The sequence below is a fragment of the Halteromyces radiatus genome (assembly GCF_025201355.1).
Source record: "Halteromyces radiatus strain CBS 162.75 chromosome Unknown BX664scaffold_7, whole genome shotgun sequence".
Lineage (NCBI taxonomy): Eukaryota > Fungi > Mucoromycota > Mucoromycetes > Mucorales > Cunninghamellaceae > Halteromyces > Halteromyces radiatus.
The window spans coordinates 190,941-217,042 of record NW_026251693.1 but is presented as its reverse complement, the minus strand read 5'-3'; the positions used below and the strand labels follow the sequence as shown (position 1 = coordinate 217,042).

The window sequence follows — 26,102 nt, the reverse complement described above, 5'->3', positions numbered from 1 at the left end:
GGTTTTTACAAAAATCACCATCATGATTTGAATTGATTTAGTTTTATTTATGTTTTCTGAAAATTTTATTTATTTTGAATGATTATTTATAGCATAAGAAAGGAATTGAAAATACAGTGACTAAAAAAAAAAAAAAAAAAATGGAGCAATATGATTGGATATAGAAATGAGAGAGTGAATTCATATGTATTCACTTTTTTTTTATTTTTATATTTTTTTTATCCTCATTTCTTTAGTTTTTTACATTATACTTTATTTTTACATTATTATTATTATTATTATATTCATTATTATTTTATACATAAATAATGAATTAAATACTTATTTATTTTATTACTAATCTAACTTTTCTTTTTTATATATTTTTATGAATATTCATTTATCTTTTTTATATTCTTTTTTTTTTTTTTTTTCCTTTTAAATCATTCTTTTTTTGATTCATATTCTTGGTGCTTCTTTTTTTCAATAGGATAGTATTCAATACCTTTCTTTTATTGTTATTTATATTATATTTTGAAAAAGGTAGAGTCATATCAATTCATATCCACGCAAAATGCTAATCTATTTTTTTTTTTATAATCTTTTTCTTTTTTCTTACTCTCTCAAGCTCTATATTGGAAAGACAATGATATTTCTATGTATCAATGCCATCCTTTGACACCATGATTTATTTTTTTGGTAAGTGCAACTCTTTTTTTTTTCTTTTTCTTTTTCTTTTTCTTTTTTTTCTTTTTTTTACTCTTCTTTATCTTTTACTCTCTTTCTTGTAATTAATATACATCGATGTTTGCTTGACTTACTTTCTTATTCCTATACATATTCTTGTAGATAGAATACAATTAGATGACTATGCGACTGGATAAACTGGATGGATAGGTAGCAGGAGAAATACACAGGATTTTACAAACATGATCAAACTGGATAGATACGCAACAAATTGAATGGATTTACGGCTGTATCTTTTGATAGCTTTCTTCCGGTTTTTGATTGACTTCTCTCTTTCTCTCATTTGGCTTTAATAGTGATGCTTTTTTTTTTTAATTGATGATCATATCGAAGCTAGTGATTTTTACTGTATTACAGAAAATGTTATATCTTATTATTATTATTATTTTTAATAAAGCATATTGATTCTTTTTTGTACTAACCACCGTAATCACTATTGTTGTTTTTACAGTGTTTTCAACGTTTTTTGTCAGGTCACAAGAAAATAGTTTCGTGATATTGTAAAATAAAATATTGGTTTTCTCCAAAATGGATGTTGCATTACCCACTTTTTCAGATATCGCTCTAAAGTACGTCAAAACACATTGATTGATGATTGATGATGATATAGTATATTAATCATTCTCTTCTTTTTTTTTTTCTTTTTGAAATCTCCTTTGGTGTTTCCAATTCAAAGTGAATAATCAAACTGTAACAGCAACATATAGAAATATGTTATCACCTCTTAGGAGGATGTACTTTAATACAGGCAAGTTAAAATAAATATAAATAAAAAAAAAATGGATATGTTGACTAAAGATATATATATTTTTTTCTATTATTCAAAAATCTCTTATACTCAATGGAACTACTATCACTCTTTTTCTTCTTCATATATTCTCTATTTGATTATGCGATTAACATTTTTTTTCCTTCTTTTCATCTATTTTCTCTCCTATATTTTATTTCCTATTTTTACGACATCTTACTTTTGAATCCGTTTATTTATTATTGAATAAAGTGTACCCCTTCAATAATCATCATAGTAATACCGTGACTTGAATCATTTTATAATTTTTTTTCCAAGAACCAATTATCAATCATCATCTAATCGTTTCATCATCTGTTATCTATCAAGTAATCAAACCATTTGCGTTCTAACAAAAATGATATTTATTGAAGGGAAAAAAAAATACACATCACGATAATTCAGGTATATATACAAATAGATAAATAATGCAAACAAAAAAATGAGTAGAGGAGGGAGAATGAAAGATCAAAGCATACAGTATATAAAAGAAGAGAGAGAGAGAGGGGGGATATACACAAATAGTAAAAAAAAAAAAAGTAGGAGATGATAATGATGTAGATAAAATACAGTAATAAAAATAATGATAATAATAATAATCTTAAAGGAAATTCTATTGATGGGTAGTTCTTGGCCGCAAGTTGGAATGATCTAAAAGAAAAAAATAGTAAGCATGATAAATTTGTACCAGTAGATATCTCTTTTTTTTTTTTATTATTATTTTTACCGTGATCGTCTACAATATGACCAATGGAATAGGATACATTCAAGGATAATGATGATTGACTTGGATCAGTCAACCCACTACTATCATAGTCTCTTGGAGATTTCGACTGATCACCTACTATATATGTTTCGGACTCGTAAGCATCTGCTGGTAATTCGATACTATTGCCAGGACCATGGAACCAAGATTTTGCACGGAAGTGATAATAAAGGACAGAGGTACCAATGACAAAGACAAAGATGACACTTGAATAATTCATATTTAAAGCTGTAACTGGATATTCAGTTGGACAAACGAATAAGATGGAAGTGAAGATGATCCAACAACAACTAATGAAATTGATAATGTTAGATAGACTACCCATGTGAAAAGGTCCTCGTTTGAATGTTGATCGAGCTACTGTCAGTCGTAAGGCAATTGGAATCAAGTAGGCTAAGGATGATGCGATTGTGTTGACAGATACAATAGCATTGAAAGCAGTTGTATTGACGATATACTAAAAATAATAGGAAAATAAAAAAGAAGTAAATTTTATGTTGCTTCCTTCCTTTTTTTTTTTTTTTTTTTTTTTAATACCAGTAATCCGATGACCATAGCGAAGATAATATTTGCCCAAACTGCATAGATAGGTGTTTTCGTAATAGGATTGATTCGAGAGAGGTAATCACTAAAAGGGGTAGCTCCATCACGAGCAAAAGCAAAAACCATCCTAGAAGAACCAAGAGTCAAAGCAGAACCGCTGAAAAACATGGCACCCATAATAATTACGGTGAATACAATTGTCCAAGAATAACCAACACCATCCAAGAATACTTGAGTCATTTGAGGACTTGTGGTTGTATTTACAATTTGTTGCTGAAAATCTTGAACACAAAAGTTGACAGAGACCATAAAAGCAAATCCAGTGATGGCAGCAGTTCCTATGGCATAAAGAATTCCCTTTGGTGCATTCTTGGAAGCGTTCACCGTTTCTTCAGACATTTGAGCCGCACTATCGAAGCCTGAGAGAGTATATTGTGATTGTAACAAACCAAGTAAAAAAGCATACCCATTTGAAGAGAAACCAGTGTCATTTTCAAAAAAGGTAAACTATAAAATAATAAAATGAGAATAAAATGAGCTTTTTTTTTTTTTAAAAAAAAATGATTCATCTTACCACCCATTTCGCACTTGCTTTATTTGGTGTCAATATCAAAGCAACAATGATAATCAGTAAAGTACCAATGATATGCCAGTAGAGAGAGGTTTGATTGAAGAATCCATTATATTTGACACTAATAGAATTGATCAGACCATGAACAAAACAAATGACTAAAAAGATTCCATATTGCCAATAAATATCAACATTGTATTCTGGATTGTGAATACTGATAACAGATGCTAGAAATTGAGCTAAACCCAAATCAGCAGAAGTGATAGCAACTGTCAATCCAAGCCAATTACAATAACCGGTAACCCAACACGCCAATGGAACCCATTCCGGAGGAGCCAAACGCGACACCCATATATACAATCCTCCAGTCACGGGATAAGCAGAACAGATTTCGGCTAGTGATAAACCAACACCAAAAGTAAAGATAGAAACAAGTATCCAACCCCAAATAACAGCAACGGAACCACCCATCAACATGATATCACCCCACATCTAATTACAATAATATATATATATATAAAAGTATGTGAGTTTTTTCCTATCTACAAAGTATTATTACATTGTTTTATATTTTTACAGGCGTAAGACCAGATAGGATGGAACAACAACCAAAGGCAATGGAGAAATTACTAATGGTAGACATTGTCTTGTTCATTTCCTGAAGTTATAAAAGATAATAAGGTGAGAAGTCTTCCATTAAAAAAAATAAAATAAAATAAAATAAAATAAAACATACTTGCTTGTACCCAAAAGAAGCCATTATTTCTTCTTCAGTAGGTGGATTTGGTAAAGCTGTTTCATTATCGTCTTTGTTCCGGTCATAATAATCATTTACCATGGTCAGATTATCAGACCAAAATGTTTTTAGAGGAAAAAAGAGAAAAAGAAATAATGTAGAGGCTTAACAAAAAAAAAAAAAAAAAAAAAAAAAGAAAAAAATTAATCAATTGAATGGGCGATTGGTTGCTGATTGGAGCATTTAATTCACACCCCCAAGGTACCTCAAAAGGAGATCCTGAGAAAATTCATGGAATGGTTGCCATTTTGGGGAATGCACATGACCTTCCTTTGACTTACTTTGCTTTCACTCCGCTAATCACAGTATAATATACATAAAAAGAGAAAATAAAAAGAAGATTATAATACAAATATAAATTATAAAAAAAGAACAATATAATCATAATAATAATAAATAAAAAAAAAAGAGAGAATTGAAATGGAATAAATTGTATTAGAGTTAAGTAAATTATTACGCATAAGTTGATAACCCGTGGGAATTCAATTTGACGCCCTGATGTCTAGTTTTTTTTTTTTTCTATCTTTATCTGACTTTTTTTTTTCCTTATTCTCTCTTTCTTTTCCTTTTTTTTTTCTTTCTTTCTTTCTTTTTTTTTTTTTTTCTTTAAATCTAGTTACAATGTTGGATATTGACGAAATACGTAAATACTACCATTTATTTTATGTTTATACTTCACTGTACTTATTTTTTTTTATATATAACGATATTTAATAACTACTATAGCTGCTGAACACTTACAAACACAAACTATCCCTAGTTTCTTCTCTGGTTTAGTAGGAGGTAAGAGAAATATTTAAAAAAAAAAAAGAGAATATAAGTAATATTCATTCTTTGTTATTATTATTGTTATTGTTATTTTTTAGGTCTGGCAGGATTGATCGTGGGGCATCCTTTTGGTAAGGTCACACAATCGACATAAATCACTTTGTTTTTATTGATTCATCTTTTTATATATTATTAATTTTTGATTTAAAATATGTAGATACTGGTAATATACAACCACTTTCATATTGATTTATTTAACTCACATTTGATGACCACAATAGTGAAAGTACGCTTACAATCCCGTGAACTGGCTTCAAAATATAAAGGAACGTGGCATTGTTTCATTACAATTATACGACAAGAAAAGGTATTACTATTACTTACTTAGTTTATGCATTAAAACTAATCATTCCTCTTTTTCTTCTAGTTTTCAGGGCTTTACAAAGGAATGGTAAGTTAGTACTAGTAGAATATTCAATCATCATAATATTTAACTAATCATTTGTATTTTTTTTTTTTTGAAAAAAAATATTATTCATTAGGCATCTCCAGCTGTAAGTCAAAAATACAATATATCAAAAAACAATCATGAGTATGATTGTATTCTGTATTTTTCTATTTTGATTTGATTTATATACTAAAATGAACTTTCTTTTTTTTTTTTTTGTATTGATTGTTGTTAGGCTGGTGTTGCTGGTGTCAATGCACTCGTATTCGGATCACACAGTTATTTTATGACATTACAAGCTAAACAACGAATACAAATGGATCAATTAGATACATCACCTCCTTCTACTCCTCCTTTGAGGGATACTTTTTTTGCTGGATTAGGAGCTGGTCTTATTACAAGGTAAGGTTATTCAAAAATTACAGAAAATGATCATGATAGTAATTTCTCTTTTTTTTTTTTTTTAATCATTTCATATTAGTCTTGTCACATGCCCTATGGAATTAGCCAAGGTTCAACTTCAAAATCAAACAACTAATACCATCAAAGGGCCAATAGATTGTTTGATCAAACTTTATACCACTGGGGGGATTCGTATGTGTTTCACAGGTTTGACGTCAACAGCTCTAAGAGAACTTAGCTTTGGTCCTTATTTTTTGGTATATGCTTCTATTCATCAAGTCTTATCATCTGGCTCTCAAGAACAAGATGATCAAAATCCAATGAAGGTGATTATGGCTGGTGGAGTAGCAGGTATTGGTGCGTGGTGCTCTACATATGCAGCAGGTAAAACGAAAACAAATAATATAAGACGTTATATAACATGATGATCTTTACTCTTTATAGATGTGGTAAAAACAAGAATTCAATCTGAACCTCATCGATATAAAAGTACTTTGGATTGTTTCAAACAATGTTATAAAGAAGAAGGATGGCGTGTATTCTTTAGAGGTTTATCTCCCACAATTGTCCGAGCATTCCCATCGAATGCTGCAACATTTATGGCTTATACCTGGGCAATGGCTGGTTTTGCTAGTGCAACTCAAGAACAACATACATTACGTGAAACCGTAGCCATTTGATTAGATTGATTTTTTTTTTTTGACAATAGTAGTATATATCATTTATTTAATTAATCCGTTGGATTTTTCTTTTGTATAAATATAATAAAAAAACCTATTTGAAATCTACAATTCGGAAATCGAAAACAGATCAATTTTAGCTTCATTTCTTTCTTCCTTTTTTTTTTTTTCTTCTTCTTTCCTTTCTTTCACTTCTTTCTGTTCAGGTAGTTCCTTTTTTTTTTTTTTTTTTTTTTTTTTTTTTTTTTTTGTCAATGTCAAGTCTTTTGCAAGCATCACAACAACAGAATTCAAGGACAAACACTTTTTGGATATATATCACAGTAGGTCTTACGTTAGTGGCCAGTACAGCTTTTGCCACTTATCATCTTATTGAACAAGATCGTCGAGTCAAACGAAGGAAACAAACGAAACAAGCAGAAAGGCAAGTACTAAGACTTATTCACCAAATTCAACTGGATAGACAAACGATACATAACGATATTGAAGGATTGACCCGTGTCTTATTACAAACAGCACAGCATACCACGTCAATAGATACAACAACTGATGATAAGGAATGGAAAAGGCGCGATTTTATTTTAGCAGAATGTAATGAGTTACTACTACGGTTACTGGAACGTTTGGACGCGATACGACCCAAGTCTGCTATTTTAGGTGAAGATATAGAAGGTCAAGGACAACAAGAACCAAGTGCGTTAGAACAAGCAGCTATTTTAGATATTAGAAATAGAAAGAAAAAAGTGATTCGACAGATTGAACGCAACTTTAGACAATTAGATCAGTGTAAAGATTTGATGAATGGAATGGGTGTTGATCAATAAATTTTTTTTTTATTATTTTGTCTACATATAGAACAAAATTGTTTGATATTTATTTTCAGTGTCTTTCTTCCCGATTCTCTCTACTTTTTTTTTTCCTTTCTTTCTCTCTTTTTCTCCCCTTTTTTATATTTCCTTTTTTATTAACAAACTTTCTTTACTTTTTGTTAGTTTTATATACTAAGTTTTATATACAATCTCAATTCCTTGAATATTCAGGTTACTATAAAAAAAAAGCTTTTGCTGAAACTCGGGTATAGTTTCTTCTGAATAGCTGATTGTAAGTAACTCTAATAACATAAAAAAAGGAAGACTAACTTATCTTTTTTTTTTTTCTTTCTTTCTTTCTTCGTTATGATAAGGTCAGTTACCTCTCAATATTATTAGCTTTACTCATACTAGACTTATATCAAATAATAATAAGAGGACATGATAAAAGTAACTATTTAGAATATAAAGCAATACGTGAACCTACTCACCGTTTTTTTTTTTTCTTTCTTTTTTTTTTTTTTTTTTTTTTTTTTTTACTCACGCCATAATGTTGTTGGTTTTTCTAAAACTCTTCTCACTGATCCATATTTGGTAGGAGGTAACTTTAAAAAAAGATGGCGGCATTAAAAATCAAAACAATATATTTATCTTTTTTTTTTTTTTCTTCTTTCTTGTTTCTTCCTAGGACACAAGTTTCTATCAAGAGCCAACAACTTCAACACGACAACCATATTCAGTATCTTATTCTACGCATACAACTCTTAACGACGATTTCAATCACAAGCTACGGACCGAACTTCCTCCTTCACCACCATCAAATACGACTCACAGCGACAAACAGCATTTGCTTATTACACCAAAATTCGGCAGCGGAAACGGAAACCATATGACCCAATCTTTCCCTAGACGTGCATCCTTATCATCTGATACTCCTTACAATTTCTCCAAGCAATCATACTGGGATTCATTTGCCGGTTTCCAATGGGATGCCTCTCCAACCAATACACCTGAAGTTGAAACCAATTTATCCTTTCCTGATATGATGGGAATCACTTCATCTACTAGTACCAATAGTGTCTTATCTGTGCCTATGCTTCCTGGTGTACCTTTGGAACCTATGTATCGACAACAACGAAGTCTATCATTCTCTATGGGTCAAGATCCTTCTTCTTTTGGTTATGGTGATTATGATGATGACATTCCCGAAAATAACAATAACCGACAAGGTTATAAATCCTCTCTTGAAACAATGGCGGAAGAAGATGAAATCGGACCGGATTGTCGTGGACTTTTTTCTTACTTGGATCCAACATTACTGGACGGTAATTTCAACCAACAACAAATGTCATTCGATACATTAGCCAATTCACCACCTCCACCATCATCATCGTCTCGTATGAGATCTCAATCATCTGGTGCAACATTTGGATATCTTTCTTCAGGATCTTTAGGAAATACTTTTTCCAGAACTTCTACAAATCAACAACATCGCCATCACTACTTATCGTCTTATCATCCATCTCAACAACATTGGCATGATTCACAACATCGAAGGTTTTCACTAGCTAGTTTATGGAATGAAAGTAATGATATCAAAAACAACCACAACAACCACAACAGCAATAATACATCTTTAGCAATGGATCATACTCAGCCTATTTCTTCAAATGCACCAACAACATCTCATCTGCTATCTTCACCATTGTACAACCAAGAACGCGATCAACAATACGATATTTCCTTCCAACAAAGACTGAGTCACAGTGTAGATTATTCCTTTCCTGAGAAGAACAGTAGGTAAGTAGATGAAAAAAAAAAATCATGTGTTATTGTGAAACCTTGATGTTGGATTTTATTTCTCTTTACTTATATATTTATATATTTTCAAAAGCTATCCTCTAGTGAATCATCCCAGACGACAATCATTCAGCAATGAGCAAACACGCGCTCCTCTTCAACATGGTTATTTGGCAGGAGTACGTGATCTTAACAACCAAATGGAAAATATGCATTTACAATCTGAACCTCCATCACCTTTACCTTATTCAACAATGTCGACTCCTACCTATATACGCTCACATGATCATCTTCAGAGTCAACAACAATTTGCTGAAATTGGACAACAACATTACCCTTCTCATCCTGTTATTTATCACCAGTCATCACAATCGCTTCCTCCTCCTACTCCATCTGTCATATCAACTGGTCACTCTTTAATCCCTCAGTTTCCCATGCATCCATATCAGCAGGTTCAGGATAATTCAGGCATGATATTTCATTATGGACCGCCACCACCACCACCACCAACAACATCATCATCAGCCATGTCATCACAGCAAAAAACATCCTCTGGTTATTATCAACATCCTTCTCAAGTCCATTATCAACCGAGACAAGAGCAACAACAACAACAACAACAACAACAACAACAACAACAACAGCAGATAGAAATGGAACAACATTCTGTCATATCACAGCAATCATCGGCTATTCATGCTACAACAAATCAACATCCATCATATCAGCAACAAACATCCATTGAAATATATGAATCACCAACATCAACAGCGATAACAACAACAACAACAACATCTACACCATCCAATTTGATTACAAATCCCACCAATGATAACGTAATGATGGATAATGAAACAAGATCAAATTGTTACGATGCAAAGGACAGTAAACCAATTGGTTATATCGACCCTCGTTTACTTCATGAAAACGGAAAAGGTGTACCATTGAACAAGTTACCGCCTCAAGGACCGTTATACATGGTGGAATTCAAATCTGGACGAATCGACTACTATTACATTGCACCAACCACTGATCTATCCAATATCACTAGTGGTGGAAATGGATTTTTACAACCTATGGTAGGCGATTTGGTGATTGTGGAAGCGGATCGTGGAAAAGATTTAGGAAAGGTGGCTCAAGTAGCTCTGACATGTGAACAAGTACTTCAAACTCAACAACAAGATGATAGAGTCGTTGCCAAAAATGATATGGATGAGACTTCAGATGAATCACCCAAACAACACAACAGCATACCATCATCCCCATCTTCTTCTGCCTCCAATTCTCTATCATCTCCAACGAATAGTGAACAACCATCATCCATCAAAAACTCTTCAGCAACAAGACCTGAACAATCAACGGAAGAGATGTATGTCAAACGAATTCATCGACTAGCAACTCCTGATGAAATCAATATGCTTTTGGTTAAAAGTCAAGATGAACAACGAGCTTTGGTGATTTGTCAACAAAAGGTCAAACAACGAAAATTACAAATGGAGGTGATGGATGCCGAATATCAATGGTAAATAAAAACGCAACAAAACATATATATATTATATTTGACCTACTAAAACTTCCTTTATTTTTTTTTAATTCTATTGTATTATATAGGGATCGACGCAAATTGACATTTTATTTTAGTGCCGAAAAACGAATTGACTTTAGAGAGCTTGTACGAGAAATGTTCAAGATCTACAAGACTAGGATTTGGATGTGAGTAGAAATAGATGGATCACCCAAAAAAAAAAAAAAAATAGTAACTGATTCCCTTTTTATTGGATCTTTAGGTGTGCGATTAACAACAAGAAAACAAAAAATGATGTTAAATCCTGAATACAACGAAGATCTATCTATCCCTACTCTATTTTTCTTTTTTAGTCTATATATATAGTTTAGGATATCTAGTGTGCCTGTCCCCTCTCCTTTTATACATATATAAATTCCCCTTTCTCAAAATAACAAACAAATTATTTTTATTACCTTATTATATATTATGGATTCTTCCTTTGTTTAGGTTATCTATTTTTCTACACATATTCATATAAACGACCAACCAATAAATACCGTTTGTATATGTTTGATGATCTATATTCTCTCTACCTTTTTTTTTTTTTTTTTTTTGGGTACGGAATGCAATAAAGGTGTTTGATTGAATTAAAAAATTAATATGATTATAGATAAAGCATATGGATAAAATGAGATTGATGTATTATCTAAATTTAATGATGATGGGTACAACAACAACAACATCACCACCATCATTATAGGATCATCATCATATCGATTTTTGTTGAAAGGAAGACAAGTATTTTATCTTTATAACATGTGGAGAGGGGAATATGATCTACACTTTATTCAATAAAAAATAAACGGAATTCAAAAATAAGATGTCGCAAAAATAGGAAATAAATAGAAAATAGATGATAGAAGAAAAAAAAGATAAAGAGTTGAACGCATAATCCAAATTGAATACAAGAAGAAGAAAAAGAAGAAAAGGAGTGGTAGTAGTTCCATTGAGTATAAGAGATTTTGAATAACAGAAATATATATAGATATATATCTAGTCAACATATCCGTTTTTTTTTTTATATATTTATTTTATCTTACCTGTATTAAATACATCCTCATGAAGAGGTGATAACATATCTTAATATGTTGCTGTTACAAGTGGATTATTCACTTTGAATAGGAAACACCAAAGGAGATTTCAAAAAGAAAAAAAAAAAAAAAAGAAGAGAATGATTAATATACTATATCATCATCAATCATCAATCAATGTGTTTTGACGTACTTTAGAGCGATATCTGAAAAAGTGGGTAATGCGACATCTATTTTGGAGAAGACCAATATTTTATTTTATAATATCACGAAACTATTTTCTTGTGACCTGACAAAAAAAACTTTGAAAACACTGTATTTACAAACTATTACACAAATAAAAAATAAAAATAATAAAAAAAAAAATAGCGCATATTTTACTACCACTATCTATCATATTTTCCATATTCTAACCTTGAAATCATCACTACAAGATGCAAACTAGAATTTCCAATCAAAAAAGGAAAAAAAAGTAACAGTCAGTCAGTCACCTATAACTACAATTTCCATTTCATTGCAACCTTTTTTTTTTTCTCATTTTATATCCATTTACCTGATAATTGTTCGATTTATGCCAAGCAACACCACTGACAGTATCCGTATGACCTTCAAATGCATGAGCAACTGTTGGATCCCCATCTACATCCCAAGCATAGACATTGTTGGAGTTGTTAGAACCAGCCAATAGGAATTGATCATCATGTGAGACAGATAACTTGATGGTGAAGCAGGATGAGTTGTAACTTGGATCAGTATATCTTCGTGCTGGTTCCGTTAAATCCAAAAGATAATGCATATAGATACTAAATATAAATATAAATATATAAAAAGAAGGTTTCTCAACGTTTAGATACAACTGTATCACATTTTTTTTTTTAAAAAAACATTACCTGCTATCCATACACACACTAAACAATCGAGTTTCAGAATGATCGATCTTCATATCAGAAATTCCTTTTCTTCGTCCATTTTGTTGAAAATGAGTAGCTTGCAAAGTGGAGGGAGAACGACCAGCGCGACAATCCCAGAGTTTGATAGCACTAAGAATAAAAATATATAGAGTTTAGATTCATTTTATTTCATTTTGAACTTACCCATCAAAACTTCCAGAGGTGATGACTTTTTCTTCTTCATTTGGATAAAATAATGCACATGTTACTGTTCGACCAGCCTATGATTCATTAAAGAATAAAGAAAATAAGTAAGATGCTAAGGTATTTCCACCCTCTTTTTTTTTAATAATTACTGTAATGGTTTTCACAGGTCGTTTCTTTTTGATGATTGAATTGGGTTCAACATGTGCATCTGGAACTGCCTTGATTGGTCCATACATAGGATAACTACCTAAATCTAATCCGTTGATTTGTTCGTCATTCATAAATTTATCTATATCGAATAAATAAAAAAAAAAGTTTCTAACAACTTTTTTCAAATTCATTTCATTTCATCATATCCGTTTGTTTACCATCATTACTAATTCCTAGTTGTCGATATCTTGTATCCCAAATCTGGAAAGAGCCATCAGTACAAGCAGTAACAAGTAAGTCTAAAAAAAAGTAATAGATCATTCATCAATACAAAAGAAGTATAGTAATAGAATTAGACATTTACGTGGATTGGTAGGATGCCAATTGCCAGATCTTAAAATAGCCCTATGACCAATAAAAGTACCAAGACATTGTTGTGTTTCTACATCCATGATCCTTGATTTACTATCAGCTGCAGATGTTAATAACATGGTATCATCACGACTCCATTTAACATCCACTACTGCATTTGCATGACAATAGAATGAGCAATGATATTGACCTGGAAATGAAAAAGTTTAGAATAAGTCTGAATAAACAAAAGTAAAAGTCATATCCTTTTACCTTGTGAGATATCATTGGATTTATCTGTTCTAATAATAGAGATACGACCTTCTTCATCAGGTACAGCCAATAAGTTTCCATCATTCGCAGCTAAAAAAAAAAAAAATAACACAATTAAACATTGCTTTTGTCTATCTTTGTTGTTATTTCAACTTACAATGGGCATAATCACATACAAAAGGTGTACATGAGGTATAATCAGGGAAATAAAAATAATAGATTTGATCTTCATAACATTGGAATCGTTGCAAGATGGATCGACCAGAAACTAGTAACAAGAACAATATATCATTTCAATATATATATATATATATATATATATTTGTTTTATTTGTTTGTTTATTTTACCATGAATCTTGCGTCCAAAATACTGGTTTCCATATAAAGATCTAAACTGTAAAGTTTCATAAGTACTCCAAGTAGAAGAATGATGAAATCGGGGATATCTATTGCTTATACGGGTAGTTGAATTATTATCATTGTACATGTCAAAACTTCGTTTTTTGTTGCCTCGTCCATCGGTGGTCGTGGTGGTAGAAGACTTTTTTGTAACTGATGTTGTCGTTGTTGTTGTTGTTGTTCCTACTAGTGATGTAGAAGATGAAAGCATGTAAAAGACTACAATAGAATAATAATGATAATAATAATAAAAAAAAAAAGCAATTTTTCTAATAAGTGAAAAAAAAGGAACAAAAAGGGGAACACCCGAACGCGTTTTTTTTTTATTCTATATATTTTTTTTTTTCGCGACAGAAGATTTTCTTCTCCGCTTACGACAGAATTAGTAGGCCAAAACACCAAATCAACTAAATGTTATCAACCAATGTAATCCATACTTACCATTTTCGATTTTTACTAAAACTAATATCGATGATGATTCACAAAATGATCAATGTTCTAGTTTTTTAAAACAAAAACCGAAAAGTGGGAAAAAAAATGATTTAAGGGGATATGATGATATTCTTATTCATTAAAATGAAAACAACAAAAAGGATGAATCGATCTTTTTCTTTATTAACTCCTTGTAAATTAAACTAAAATAAAAGAAATTGAGGAGATGTTCAATCAATCATTATTGACTGATATGAACCAATAAAGAAGAAGAAAAAGGGTGACTATCTCCGTAAGTATTAAAGTTTTTTTTTTTTTTTTTTTGTGTTCAAAGAATGGTAACAGCAGTTACACCATGAACGTATCTTTTACCAGGAAAAAAAAGAGAGAGAGAGAAAATGGGAGGTCGAAAAAGGTGGTCTCCTTTCAAAAAGAAAGAACTTTTTTTTTTTATATTTTGTATTTCTTTCACTCTCTTTCTTGAATTCAATTTTTTTTTTTCAATTACCCTTTCCACTCTTTTTTTTTTTTTTTCCCATTTACATTCCTTTTATTCAATCAATCTCTCATATATAATAATAAATGTCGTTAAATATTACACACGTTACTAGGAATCCTATAGTATTTAGTTCTGCTATTATTGTTGCTGTAAGTTAGGTGAATTATATGTTTGTGTGTTTTATCCATTATCTTCTTTTCTATTTTTGGTGATTCTCCCTATTAACTATGAATCTCCTTAACATTGCTTCCCCCCCCTTTTTTTATATTTCAAATGGTTACTGTGTAACTTAACATATTTTACTTTTTTTTTTATATACATTTAGGTTGGTTGGTTTATACTCTTTATCGGTACATGCATTTCTGGATTCAAAGGTGTTGTGTGGTGGATTATTATTTATGAATTAGGATTAATACTTGGTATTTTCTACGTACTCATGAAATCTGCCTTTCCTGATTATCGATTACTTGTAAATTATTTAAAAATGAATGATGATTATTATTCTTATTCATACATATATTATTATTATTATTATTATTATTATTGTTATTAGATTTTAACCTGTTTAGCTATCAGTATCACATTATTAATTCAAACAATTGATTCACACTTACATGTTGGTATGGGTAGTGCCAAAGCATCTGCTGCTGGTGGTATCATGATCATTACTATGCAGGTAAAAATAAACAAAAATAATTTTCTTGTGATTGATTCTAAACTATATTTTATTTATTATATATATAGTTTTTCTGGGTCATCGTCTTTGGAAGTACACCTGAATCATGGTTTCATAGTGCTGTCTATGGTCTTCCATCATCATCATCAGCAACACCAGCTTCTGCCAAATATTACGATAATGAAGGTGCAATGCCTTTATCCACTCCTACTCAATATTCAATGTCTCAACATGATTCTATTCACAGTGGTTTTGCTCCAATGGATTGTTCTGTCCAACAACAGCAACAACAGCAACAACAACAAGCTTATATTCCTCAAACAACAACTACATATGATCCTGCAAATAATGCTATAGCTCTTCATCCATGTAATGGTCATTAAATTTATATCTTAATTTTTTTTTTAGATAACTAATTAACCTTTTTATTATTTTTATAGATACGGCCAATCCTGATGATCCAAATGAATTGTCATTTTATAAAGGTGAAGTCCTAGAAATTCTTGATCGACGAGGAAATTGGTGGCAAGCAAGGAAACAAGATCAAACTATAGGAATTGTACCGTCCAATTACGTAAGTGATGATAATAATGACGATACATATTGATACCTATTCACTAACTTTATTATTATATAATAGTTTACTTCTTAGTACAAAAAAAAATATCTCTCACTACTCCAAACATACAACAAATCCATATTTATCCAATTTGCCCTGGAGGCTTTGATTTTTTTTTTATTTTTCTTGTCAAAAAATAGAATCCTTCCTTTTTCTTTTTCTTTTGATCTTCTTGAGATCTCTCTTATTCATCCTTCTCTTTTATACATCATACAATATTATTTTATCTTTTATTTATTATTTACCCAACCCGTCATTCACATTCCTTTTCTCTCTCTCCCTCTTTATATATATATATCAAATAAAACTTCAATCTTCAATACTATACTTTTTCTGAATTCAGGTTCAAAACAAATAAAAAAACAATTCAATTTATTCTTTTTTGGAAAAGTAATCAGTGATAACTTGGATGATCGTTTTTTTATTTTTTTTCATTGTTCGAGGATTTGACTAAAATAGAATATTTACTATTACGAAATCAGTTAGTTTGATGTATCATCATCATCATTAATATCATCATCAATATCATTATCTATTAGATTTTTAAAAGATTATTTAAAACTAATACGAGTATAATTTACCTGTCATTGTTAAAACTTGATTTATAGTAGAATTCTACTTTTTGAAAGGATAATATTGATCTGACAAAAAAAAAAAAAGATATAGTTACACAAATTTGCACATGCCGCATCCTAAAAAAAAAAAAATCCCCCGCTTGGGGTAATAAACTCTCTGTCTTTTTTTTTTCTTTCTTTCTTTTTTTTTTTTTTTTTTTTTTTTTTCTATTACAACCATGTCAACATATCAACTCTTACCACAAGTAAAAGTTTCACTACAACATATACTTGACCATACAAAAGAACTCGATCATCCATTAGTAGTAGCAGTTTCAGGAATTCAAAAGATAGGGAAAACTTCTTTATGTTATACTTTAGCACATGTTCTCGAACAAGAATACGGTTTATCAACAACTGTTTTATCATTAGATCAACATCATCAACACCCAACAACAAAAAAGTCAATATTGGATATATTGGAAACTCTCAAACATTGGATACATATCAAGACATACTCTATTATTCTTATAGAAGGCACTTTATTAGGATTTAAACCGTTACCACCCACTCACGATGTATGGTCTCAATTAGTATCACGGACAACAGATGATGATCATTCTCGCTCTTTAAAAAGATTCAATCAATCACTCATACCATTGGAAACTCATTTATATCCATTGATCGATCTTTTTATTCAATTATCACCAATCCGATTGGAAAATTGGACATTGGGGACTCACTTAACTACATATCAGCTCTATTTGCATCGATTAAATAGATATGGCTTTTTCGATCAACAATTTACCACTATCAATGATACCACCAACAACAGGTCAAGGCATTTAGTATTATTATTGGATGATGATCGCAAACTAGTACAACATCATCAAATTCTGGATGGTTTAGGACAACAACAACAAGAATCAATATGGTCAAGGAAAGGTACAAATTCGATAGTGGGAACAAGGACAAGTTTGAAATGGCTCAGTGGTTCTCATTTTAGCAGTCATGATCGATGGCTATTAACTTCTATAGTACGACAACAACGAAAATATATCTTGGCCACATTGAATCCTAAAGTACTTTTTAGTTTTGTTATGATGAGTTTATTGGGTGTTTTAGGTTATTCTCGTCGTTTATCCTTTATATTTGAAATCGTCAATAAATTATATCATGTTGTGTCTTTTTAAACACAGTAGCGCATGGGAATACTTTTTTTTTTTATTTCTCCTCGTTGATTTCTGCACGTCTTTTTTTTTTCTTTTTTCTTTTTTGTCTTTTTCTTTTTTCTTTTTTTTCACTATTCCTCAAGCAAACACACAAACACACATATATATAAAAACACACACAGTTATTATAAGCATATATAGTCCTACGAACATTGTCTTTTATTTTTGTGCCTATCATGCCACCAAAAAAAGGCAAGCCCGAACAAAGTCTATACCCTCCAGGAAAAATAGTATTTGCCAAATTGAAAGGTTTCCCATGGTGGCCAGCCATTGTATGTATGCTTCCTTTTTCATATATATATATATTTCCTGTAGGATGCTAATCATATTACCTTCTTCTTTTTGAATAGATTCAAGATGACAACCAAGTCCCAAAAGATGTCGTCAAGGCCAAATCAAAAAAGAACATACCTCAAAATTATTATACCGTGTTCTTCTTTGGATCTTTGGATTAGTAAGTACAAAAACAAAAAAAAAGAACTTGGGTCAATGTAGTTGAAGATATATATATATATATATGTTGCTCAGGGACTTTTTTTTTTTTTGTTCTCTGTGGGGCGAGAGGAGAGAGGACGAAGAATGTGAATTGCGATCGCGTATTTCTATTTGATCCTACAAATGTCCTGATATCATCATCTTTCTAATTCTGCTTTTTTTTTTTAATACATAGTGCTTTTTTTTCAGAGAATTTGCTTAGACCATTTGATAAAGACAAGGTGAAACAAGATATACTCTTAGGCAAAGTCAAGAACAAGGCGTTACTAGAAGGTCTTCAACAGGCATTGGATCCAACCTACTTGGAGTCTTTAAGGGAATCGGAACAAGACAATGATATGATTATCAATAACCTGAAAAATAATAAAAGTAGACAACGACATATGCCTGAAACCATCAACAATGACGATGAACAACCCTTAGAACAATCTCAGTCTACCATCACGAAACAAAAGAAAGGGAAAGCAACAAAAAAGGGAAAAGTGATCAAGAAAAGGTCTTTTGAAAATGATGATGTCGACTTGAAACAAACAAAATCTGGATTAACAAGTAACAAAAAAAGAAATGTAAGCAGAAAAAAAAATATATGTTATTATTGTTTGACTTGATTGGATTCAACTATTTCTTTTTTTTTTTTTTTGGTTTCATTTGACATATGCAGACAAAAGCTTCTCCGACAATGACCAACAATAACTCAATACCAACAACTGGTTCCTCCTCCAAACAGACGCGCCCTACACACACATCTAGATCTCTTGAAGCAGCAGCTCGAAGATCACCAGAATATGAACGAATTTTCAAAAGACTTTATCTCACTCGCCACAAACTTCAGAAACTGATATATGAAAAGAAACCTGTAAGAAGAGATAAAAAAAAAAAAAAAAAGAAAACAAAAAGGATTACATTGATTAAACTTGATTTTTATCGTTAGGGTGAAATACCTTCAAGTGATTATCCAAAAATATATGATATTCTCAATTCTCTGGAGCAAGTCAACATGACCAAGGAATTATTGAAGGTAAAAAAAAAAAAAAAAAAAAAAAAAAGAGAAAGCAAGATGAGGGTTACTTATTACTTGTCTAAAGGAAACAAAAATAGGCAAAGTGGTACGATATGGATGCGATTATCAATTTGAAAAGAATGATACCTATGGACTTCAGGACCGATGCTTTCATGTACTAAATACTTGGAAGACACATCTATTATCCAAAATGGAGACTGCCATCGATGCCACTGCCAGCAACACGAACAGCAAAGAATCAATACCAACGACATCGACAATTGGACAAACAATGACCTCTACCACCGACAATTCTGCATTCACGACCAACTCACCATCTGATACATCTGAAATTATTCTTCCAGTGGCGGAAACAACATCTAATATGAGCAATACGAAAATAATGATGACGGAGGCTCCACAAGAAACTGTGCAGAACATGATGATAAATAATAACAACAAGTCTTTGGATATCATAGAAGAGACACAATCAAAGGCTATCAGTATTCCACAAGCATCAACGGCAATATTAGAAAATAATTCGATTGCCACATCGGACAACGATAGGAACATCAAATCATCAATTGGTATGGAGACACAGCAATTTGGTAGTGTGGATGATCATCTAGGTGCTATCAAAAGGGACGACAATACTACAATTGGAATGCAACAATCTGTTAACAATAGAACCAATAATCAAAGATCACCACTGACTACTGCGGAAACAGGACATGATGAATCTAGAATGAATAACAACAAAAACCATTTTACACCAAAAATAAGTGATCTAACTTTTTGCAACGACAAGATGTATGATAGTGACGCGACATTCGTATCGCTTACGATACCCTCCAAACAATCGCACTTTACCTTGGACGACCAAAAATTAACACCAACGACGATAGTATCATCAAAAAAGCATGATAAAGGGGACAATATCAAGACAGATGATAAAGCAGTAATGACAACGACAACAAAATGTGACTCTGTGCTATTACTAGACCATTCGGATCCTTCTACTCATAGTTCACCAACAACAATCACAGATAATCAGATTCCATTACCGCGATCATTATTATTGGACAAAAGCAACTAGTCGATACAAGGTCAAGATGATGAATTGGATGGATATCCTTTTGTTGAAAGAGTGGGGATTATTATGGGCGGGTAGATAGTCTGCATTTCATCATGTTTATATAGTCATTCTTCTCTCTTTCTCTCTCTCTTATGATTATTTACTATTGGTTTTTATTCCTCCTTCTTCAACTTTGTACAGCGGATTCTATTTTATTTCTATTTTTTCATATATCAATAAAGATTTTTTTTTTACCACCTTGTTTTTTTATATATTGAGTTCTTGATTCGAAATGGGCAAATTTCTTTAATTATTTGGAATGATCACATGGATTATGTTGGAGAGGGTACAGGAGAAGTGAGTTTATGTGATTTGATTGCTGTTTACACGTCTATATGTTAGCTGGTTTGGATAGCATGACTCTGAATGATTAGAAAGAATTGGTCATCATTTCATCATGGTTCATATTCTTATTATTATTTATGATGATGATGATTTTATCATAGCTCATCGTTATGTAGTACATATGGAGAAACTTTTTATTATGCAAGGTATGATGATTATCACTTTTTATTATTGAACTCATTCTGATATAAAAAAAAAAATCATTTTCTTTTTTTGGTAAGGTCTCAATTTCTTGAAGCCCGTCAATGGCATGGACTTTTTGATTGGATGGTGGAACTTGGTGGCTTGTTTTTTTTTTCTACCGTAATGAAACATTCTTCCCCATTTTTTTTTTTTGTTTTTTCTCTTTCTTTTTTTTTTTCCTCCTTCTTTTTTTAAACTACAAATCTACAGGTAAGATGTTTTGCACAAAACAAAAAAAAAGAAAAATGATAAATAAACTTATTCTTTTTATTTATTTTATATAGCCATGGGTAAAGAAAAGACTCACGTTAACGTCGTTGTCATTGGTCACGTCGATTCTGTAAGTTTATATTTTATATATTCTTAAAAAGATATATATATAATAACTTACCACTTTTTTTTTTTGTGTTTTATTATTTAGGGTAAATCTACTACTACTGGTCACTTGATCTACAAGTGCGGTGGTATTGACAAGCGTACCATTGAAAAGTTCGAAAAGGAAGCTGCTGAACTTGGTAAGGGTTCCTTCAAGTACGCCTGGGTTTTGGACAAGCTTAAGGCTGAACGTGAACGTGGTATCACTATTGATATTGCTCTCTGGAAGTTCGAAACTCCCAAGTACCATGTTACTGTCATTGACGCTCCTGGCCATCGTGATTTCATCAAGAACATGATTACTGGTACTTCTCAAGCTGATTGTGGTATTCTTATCATTGCTGCTGGTACTGGTGAATTCGAAGTAAGTAAAAAAAAAAAAAAAAAAAAAAAAGAGAATGAATATATTTATTTATTTTATTTTATTTTTTATTTATTTATTCATAGGCTGGTATCTCCAAGGATGGTCAAACCCGTGAACACGCTTTGTTGGCTTTCACTCTCGGTGTCCGTCAATTGATTGTTGCTATTAACAAGATGGATTCTACCAAGTGGTCTGAAGCTCGTTTCAACGAAATCATCAAGGAAGTTTCTGGTTTCATCAAGAAGATCGGTTTCAACCCCAAGTCTGTCCCCTTCGTCCCCATTTCTGGCTGGCACGGTGACAACATGTTGGACGAATCTACCAACATGCCCTGGTATAAGGGATGGAAGAAGGAAACCAAGGCTGGTGAAAAGTCTGGTAAGACTCTTTTGGATGCTATTGATGCCATTGATCCCCCTACTCGTCCTTCCGACAAGCCTCTCCGTCTTCCTCTTCAAGATGTGTACAAGATTGGTGGTATTGGTACTGTCCCCGTTGGTCGTGTCGAAACTGGTATCATCAAGGCTGGTATGGTCGTCACCTTCGCTCCTGCTAACGTGACCACTGAAGTCAAGTCTGTTGAAATGCATCACGAACAATTGGCTGAAGGTCTTCCTGGTGACAACGTTGGTTTCAACGTCAAGAACGTCTCTGTCAAGGATATCCGTCGTGGTAACGTCTGTTCCGACTCCAAGAACGATCCTGCCAAGGAATCTGCCTCTTTCACTGCTCAAGTCATTGTCCTTAACCATCCTGGTCAAATCGGTGCTGGTTACGCTCCTGTCTTGGATTGTCACACTGCTCACATTGCTTGTAAGTTCGCTGAATTGTTGGAAAAGATTGATCGTCGTTCCGGTAAGAAGCTCGAAGATGCTCCCAAGTTCGTCAAGTCTGGTGACTCTGCTATCGTCAAGATGATTCCTTCCAAGCCCATGTGTGTTGAAGCTTATACTGATTATCCTCCTCTTGGTCGTTTCGCTGTCCGTGATATGCGTCAAACCGTTGCTGTTGGTGTCATCAAGGCTGTTGAAAAGGTTGACAAGGCTGGTAAGGTTACCAAGGCTGCTACCAAGGCTGGCAAGAAATAAATTCCTCTTTGATTTTGGTTTTCTTTTGATTTCTTTTCTTCCATTGTAGTTTAGTTTTTTTTTTTTTTAAATCTTTATAGCTATCTATAATATATATATATATTGGTTGAATAAAGGGAAAAGAATGGAGCAAAAGCTTCATTTTTTTGTGTTATTATATTTTTGTGATGATGGATGATTTTAAGAACGTTAATAAATAAAGGATAAGCAACTCCGCAGAAAGAATGGGTCTTTTTTTTTTTTTTTTTTTTTTTCTTTCTTTTTCTCTCTCTTCTCCATTCTCATTTCGATTATTCAGTCCAACCTTTTCTTTCTCTTCTATCATCCCACTCAATGCTTGTGGAAATATTTCTCTTTATTTCTACATGTTTCCACTTGTCATTGTCTGCACCTATCCCATATCCTGGATTCTTCGAACGTAAAAATCTTCTACCACCGCTTTTACGCGATCCTTTAGCAACTTTGATTGGGGAAACATGTTATGTGTCTTTAGTGGAGGATTTCAACATTACAGATACTCTTTGTTTGAAATATGCACTGTCCAAAGTGCTTGGGTTTGGTATTGTGTTTGGTAGTGCTATTATTAAGGTACCTCAAATGGTCACGATCATCTCCAAAAGGTCAGCCAAGGGACTTTCACTCGCATCTTATTATCTGGAAACTTATGCTTACATTATCATCTTGGCTTACAATTTACGACAGGCCAATCCTTTCAGTACTTATGGTGAAGTGGTATTTATTGCTAGTCAAAATGTACTCATCACTCTCATGATCTTTTGGTATGGCAGGCGACCGACTTCTTCTTCTTCTTCGATATTATGGACACTGAATTGTAATGCAGCGGCATTTATTGGCGTATTTTGTGTTCTGTTAGTACCTAGTTGGATACCTGATTGGTTATTATCAAGTCTATATGCTATCACGATTCCCATGACATTGGCCAGCAAACTTCCTCAAATTTATACCAATTATGAAAATCAATCTACTGGTCAACTTTCAGTCTTTGCCGTGCTGAATTATTTTGCAGGAACAACTGCACGTGTGTTTACAACCATGACAGAATTGGATGATCCTCTGATGTTGGCTGGGAATGTATTGGCAAGTTTACTCAATGGTGTCTTGGTTATGCAAGTTTATCTCTATTGGGGCAAATCTATGAATGGATCTACTGTGACAACAACTATTGTGAATGAAGACAAGATGGAGGCAAAGGCTGATTGATTTACTTATATACAGTAGTCGACAAGGATCATTGGATCACCAAAATGGAAATGGGTCATATAAAAATCTGATTGGGTCAACTTTTTGAAAATGGGCCAAGCTGTGAAATCTGGGTAACGTGTAGGTCACCGTTTTTTTTTTTTCTTTCTTTCTTTCTTCCTTTTTTTTTTTTTTTTTTTTTTTTTTTTTTTAAAAAAAAAAAAATATACAACTCTTTTCTTTCTATTGACTTATTAGTATAGTATATTAGTAGTCAGTAATGTTTGTACTTTTATTCAATAAAGTTTTTATTACAACTGCTTTGTTACATAACAGAATTCATGTCAACTTCGATATACTATATATATATATATTTATTTTGTACACGTCAACTATGATCAACTCTATTGTAGAAGAATTCGAATATATCTACATCCAAGCATGTTTGACTCACTTGGTCTCAGTAAGTACCCTCTTCATGTCTTTAAAAAAGTAGGGCACTTTCTCACCTTTTTTTTTGCTTTTTCTTTTTTTCTTTTTTCGTTTTTTCTTTCTTTTTTCTTTTTTTCCTTTTTTTTTTCTGTAGACACTCTCAGGTTGTTCACTTTGTCTATGATGCCACAAACAATCTCACTATTGAATATGGCCCTTCTTTGAATCCTTCTGTTAGTCGTTTTATATTGACAACAATGGCAAGTACTTCGACAACGGATGTATTCCGACAAAGACACAAGCTAGTCTGTGGATTGACAAGAACGATTAATGAGGGAATTGCCTTTGATCAGAATACTCTATTCCTCTGATACTCGGTTCCGAAGCTCGCCAATGTCTTGCAGCATCAGAACCTAACACGAAATTCAAAATGTCTGAATCATCATTGTATTTTGTGCTACCAAAGATCGCTTTTTGATGGACTTGTGGATGTAACCGATTTGGAAGAACAACCTGTTGATACTCGATTTGATGATTTGAAGAACAGAACAATACTTTGATAAATATCATTCAGGATGATTGAACTTCTTGACGAATATGCTGATTTTTCTGGAATTGATTATGGACATGTGAAGCAAACTCATCTTACGGAAATACACGCAGAAGTCCTATTTATCGAAGAACATATGGAAATTTATCATTCAAGAAAAGGGGCAGAAATCATGCGACATTTTGGATTTTTTCTATGATGGATACACACATCAACTACGGCAAATAGTGTACATCCAACCTTCAACATGATCAACATCAAAAACAATGTAAGGTGAAGATGAAGAAAAAAAGAACAAACAACATTAACGCATCTATTCTTTTTTTTTTTTTTTTTTGATTGAAGATGTTGTGTCAAGACGAAGAAATGAAAAACGACGACCATATCCAGCGTCTGGCAGGATTCTATTCCAAAATAAACAACATGGACTCGCCAAGACATTCCGAAAGATGATCACGCAAGCACAAAGACAGAATTTTCTTCTCGTTGTAGATATGGATGAACAATGATCATATCAAGTTTGTTCAAAATGTGGATCTCATGGTTTTCAAAATTTATATTTGGATGAGACCGATATTACATCAAAGTTGCATAGTGTGGTATGCTGTCAAACGTGCTGTACTCTTTGGCATCGAGATGTGAATGCTTCTCACAATATCCGATCTTTTTTTTTTTAGCTATGTTTGGATCTCGCCCATCAGTCTTCACCCATGAATATAAGATTATTATCAACAGCGTGATGACCCACCGAAAGCATCCGGAAATCCCTTGGACGAATAAACCGTAAGTACGTTCCTTTCTTTTTTTTTTTATTTGTACCGAAAGAACTTTTCTTAGTTTCAATAGTATTATTAATGCTCATTCTTTTTTTTTTTTTTTTTTTTTTTTTTTTTTGAAAAAACTCATTTTTCCCTTCTCTTTAGTTACCATATCTTTAGTGTGTTATTTATCATTTTTTT

General features: G+C 32.2%; 11 protein-coding genes across 11 annotated transcripts; 9 read left to right on the top strand and 2 right to left on the bottom strand.

Annotated features, from left to right (window-relative positions):
• Nucleotides 1–634: 634 nt before the first annotated feature.
• BX664DRAFT_380342 (amino acid/polyamine transporter I) lies at nt 635–4,299 on the bottom strand (the record flags this gene model as incomplete). Its single annotated transcript, XM_051548896.1, has 6 exons — nt 4,130–4,299; nt 3,971–4,051; nt 3,397–3,885; nt 2,817–3,329; nt 2,359–2,736; nt 635–652 (listed from the first exon to the last, which is right to left on the bottom strand). The coding sequence occupies exons 1-6, from the start codon at nt 4,229–4,231 to the stop codon at nt 635–637; spliced, it is 1,581 nt and encodes a 526-aa protein (XP_051397427.1). The 5' UTR covers nt 4,232–4,299.
• Nucleotides 4,300–4,782: 483 nt separating this feature from the next.
• Nucleotides 4,783–6,598, top strand: BX664DRAFT_339023 (mitochondrial carrier domain-containing protein). The gene is made up of 7 exons (XM_051546553.1): nt 4,783–4,832; nt 4,916–4,972; nt 5,056–5,088; nt 5,239–5,324; nt 5,641–5,807; nt 5,887–6,191; nt 6,252–6,598. Exons 1-7 carry the CDS (start codon nt 4,811–4,813, stop codon nt 6,485–6,487), a joined length of 906 nt encoding a protein of 301 aa, XP_051397426.1. The 5' UTR covers nt 4,783–4,810; the 3' UTR covers nt 6,488–6,598.
• A 129-nt stretch (nt 6,599–6,727) lies between these two features.
• BX664DRAFT_339019 (uncharacterized protein) lies at nt 6,728–7,336 on the top strand. The gene has a single exon (XM_051546552.1). The coding sequence runs from the start codon at nt 6,742–6,744 to the stop codon at nt 7,309–7,311; it is 570 nt and encodes a 189-aa protein (XP_051397425.1). The 5' UTR covers nt 6,728–6,741; the 3' UTR covers nt 7,312–7,336.
• Nucleotides 7,337–7,927: 591 nt separating this feature from the next.
• BX664DRAFT_182734 (uncharacterized protein) lies at nt 7,928–9,198 on the top strand. Its single transcript, XM_051540027.1, has one exon. The coding sequence runs from the start codon at nt 8,186–8,188 to the stop codon at nt 9,098–9,100; it is 915 nt and encodes a 304-aa protein (XP_051397424.1). The 5' UTR covers nt 7,928–8,185; the 3' UTR covers nt 9,101–9,198.
• A 740-nt stretch (nt 9,199–9,938) lies between these two features.
• BX664DRAFT_267499 (PSP1 C-terminal conserved region-domain-containing protein) lies at nt 9,939–10,813 on the top strand (the record flags this gene model as incomplete). The annotated part of the gene is made up of 2 exons (XM_051540954.1): nt 9,939–10,618; nt 10,708–10,813. 2 exons carry the CDS (start codon nt 9,939–9,941, stop codon nt 10,811–10,813), a joined length of 786 nt encoding a protein of 261 aa, XP_051397423.1.
• Nucleotides 10,814–12,205: 1,392 nt separating this feature from the next.
• BX664DRAFT_267927 (WD40-repeat-containing domain protein) lies at nt 12,206–13,834 on the bottom strand (the record flags this gene model as incomplete). Its single annotated transcript, XM_051540971.1, has 7 exons — nt 12,206–12,497; nt 12,585–12,734; nt 12,789–12,865; nt 12,941–13,044; nt 13,300–13,503; nt 13,566–13,655; nt 13,723–13,834. Coding segments are annotated over 7 exons (1,029 nt in total), but the record flags the coding sequence as incomplete, so codon positions are not given.
• A 1,040-nt stretch (nt 13,835–14,874) lies between these two features.
• Nucleotides 14,875–16,478, top strand: BX664DRAFT_339007 (uncharacterized protein). Its single transcript, XM_051546551.1, has 6 exons — nt 14,875–15,044; nt 15,221–15,364; nt 15,449–15,571; nt 15,640–15,940; nt 16,012–16,145; nt 16,212–16,478. The coding sequence occupies exons 1-6, from the start codon at nt 14,979–14,981 to the stop codon at nt 16,221–16,223; spliced, it is 780 nt and encodes a 259-aa protein (XP_051397421.1). The 5' UTR covers nt 14,875–14,978; the 3' UTR covers nt 16,224–16,478.
• A 485-nt stretch (nt 16,479–16,963) lies between these two features.
• On the top strand, nt 16,964–17,953 carry BX664DRAFT_339005 (uncharacterized protein). The gene has a single exon (XM_051546550.1). The coding sequence runs from the start codon at nt 16,984–16,986 to the stop codon at nt 17,935–17,937; it is 954 nt and encodes a 317-aa protein (XP_051397420.1). The 5' UTR covers nt 16,964–16,983; the 3' UTR covers nt 17,938–17,953.
• Nucleotides 17,954–18,020: 67 nt separating this feature from the next.
• Nucleotides 18,021–20,868, top strand: BX664DRAFT_182630 (uncharacterized protein). The gene is made up of 6 exons (XM_051540026.1): nt 18,021–18,248; nt 18,327–18,430; nt 18,647–19,037; nt 19,133–19,327; nt 19,403–19,489; nt 19,557–20,868. Exons 1-6 carry the CDS (start codon nt 18,153–18,155, stop codon nt 20,565–20,567), a joined length of 1,884 nt encoding a protein of 627 aa, XP_051397419.1. The 5' UTR covers nt 18,021–18,152; the 3' UTR covers nt 20,568–20,868.
• Nucleotides 20,869–20,873: 5 nt separating this feature from the next.
• On the top strand, nt 20,874–23,178 carry BX664DRAFT_387912 (translation elongation factor EF-1 alpha; the record flags this gene model as incomplete). Its single annotated transcript, XM_051549417.1, has 5 exons — nt 20,874–20,943; nt 21,053–21,097; nt 21,419–21,474; nt 21,556–21,873; nt 21,957–23,178. 5 exons carry the CDS (start codon nt 20,874–20,876, stop codon nt 22,959–22,961), a joined length of 1,494 nt encoding a protein of 497 aa, XP_051397418.1. The 3' UTR covers nt 22,962–23,178.
• A 47-nt stretch (nt 23,179–23,225) lies between these two features.
• BX664DRAFT_284471 (uncharacterized protein) lies at nt 23,226–24,338 on the top strand. Its single transcript, XM_051541637.1, has one exon. The coding sequence runs from the start codon at nt 23,295–23,297 to the stop codon at nt 24,180–24,182; it is 888 nt and encodes a 295-aa protein (XP_051397417.1). The 5' UTR covers nt 23,226–23,294; the 3' UTR covers nt 24,183–24,338.
• Nucleotides 24,339–26,102: the final 1,764 nt, after the last annotated feature.

What these genes read in the sequence shown, in the direction of transcription:
- BX664DRAFT_284471 (XM_051541637.1), top strand. Translation starts at nt 23,295, where the DNA reads ATGCTTGTGGAAATATTTCTCTTTATTTCTACATGTTTCCACTTGTCA.
- BX664DRAFT_182630 (XM_051540026.1), top strand. Translation starts at nt 18,153, where the DNA reads ATGCCACCAAAAAAAGGCAAGCCCGAACAAAGTCTATACCCTCCAGGA. An exon ending in TCCCATGGTGGCCAGCCATT is followed by an intron (nt 18,249 to 18,326) that starts GTATGTATGCTT and finishes CTTTTTGAATAG; the next exon opens with ATTCAAGATGACAACCAAGT. An exon ending in CAAGTAACAAAAAAAGAAAT is followed by an intron (nt 19,038 to 19,132) that starts GTAAGCAGAAAA and finishes TGACATATGCAG; the next exon opens with ACAAAAGCTTCTCCGACAAT.
- BX664DRAFT_339007 (XM_051546551.1), top strand. Translation starts at nt 14,979, where the DNA reads ATGTCGTTAAATATTACACACGTTACTAGGAATCCTATAGTATTTAGT. An exon ending in TTCCTGATTATCGATTACTT is followed by an intron (nt 15,365 to 15,448) that starts GTAAATTATTTA and finishes TATTGTTATTAG; the next exon opens with ATTTTAACCTGTTTAGCTAT. An exon ending in TGCTATAGCTCTTCATCCAT is followed by an intron (nt 15,941 to 16,011) that starts GTAATGGTCATT and finishes TTATTTTTATAG; the next exon opens with ATACGGCCAATCCTGATGAT.
- BX664DRAFT_182734 (XM_051540027.1), top strand. Translation starts at nt 8,186, where the DNA reads ATGACCCAATCTTTCCCTAGACGTGCATCCTTATCATCTGATACTCCT.
- BX664DRAFT_339019 (XM_051546552.1), top strand. Translation starts at nt 6,742, where the DNA reads ATGTCAAGTCTTTTGCAAGCATCACAACAACAGAATTCAAGGACAAAC.
- BX664DRAFT_339023 (XM_051546553.1), top strand. Translation starts at nt 4,811, where the DNA reads ATGTTGGATATTGACGAAATAC. An exon ending in GGAGCTGGTCTTATTACAAG is followed by an intron (nt 5,808 to 5,886) that starts GTAAGGTTATTC and finishes ATTTCATATTAG; the next exon opens with TCTTGTCACATGCCCTATGG. An exon ending in GTGCTCTACATATGCAGCAG is followed by an intron (nt 6,192 to 6,251) that starts GTAAAACGAAAA and finishes TACTCTTTATAG; the next exon opens with ATGTGGTAAAAACAAGAATT.
- BX664DRAFT_339005 (XM_051546550.1), top strand. Translation starts at nt 16,984, where the DNA reads ATGTCAACATATCAACTCTTACCACAAGTAAAAGTTTCACTACAACAT.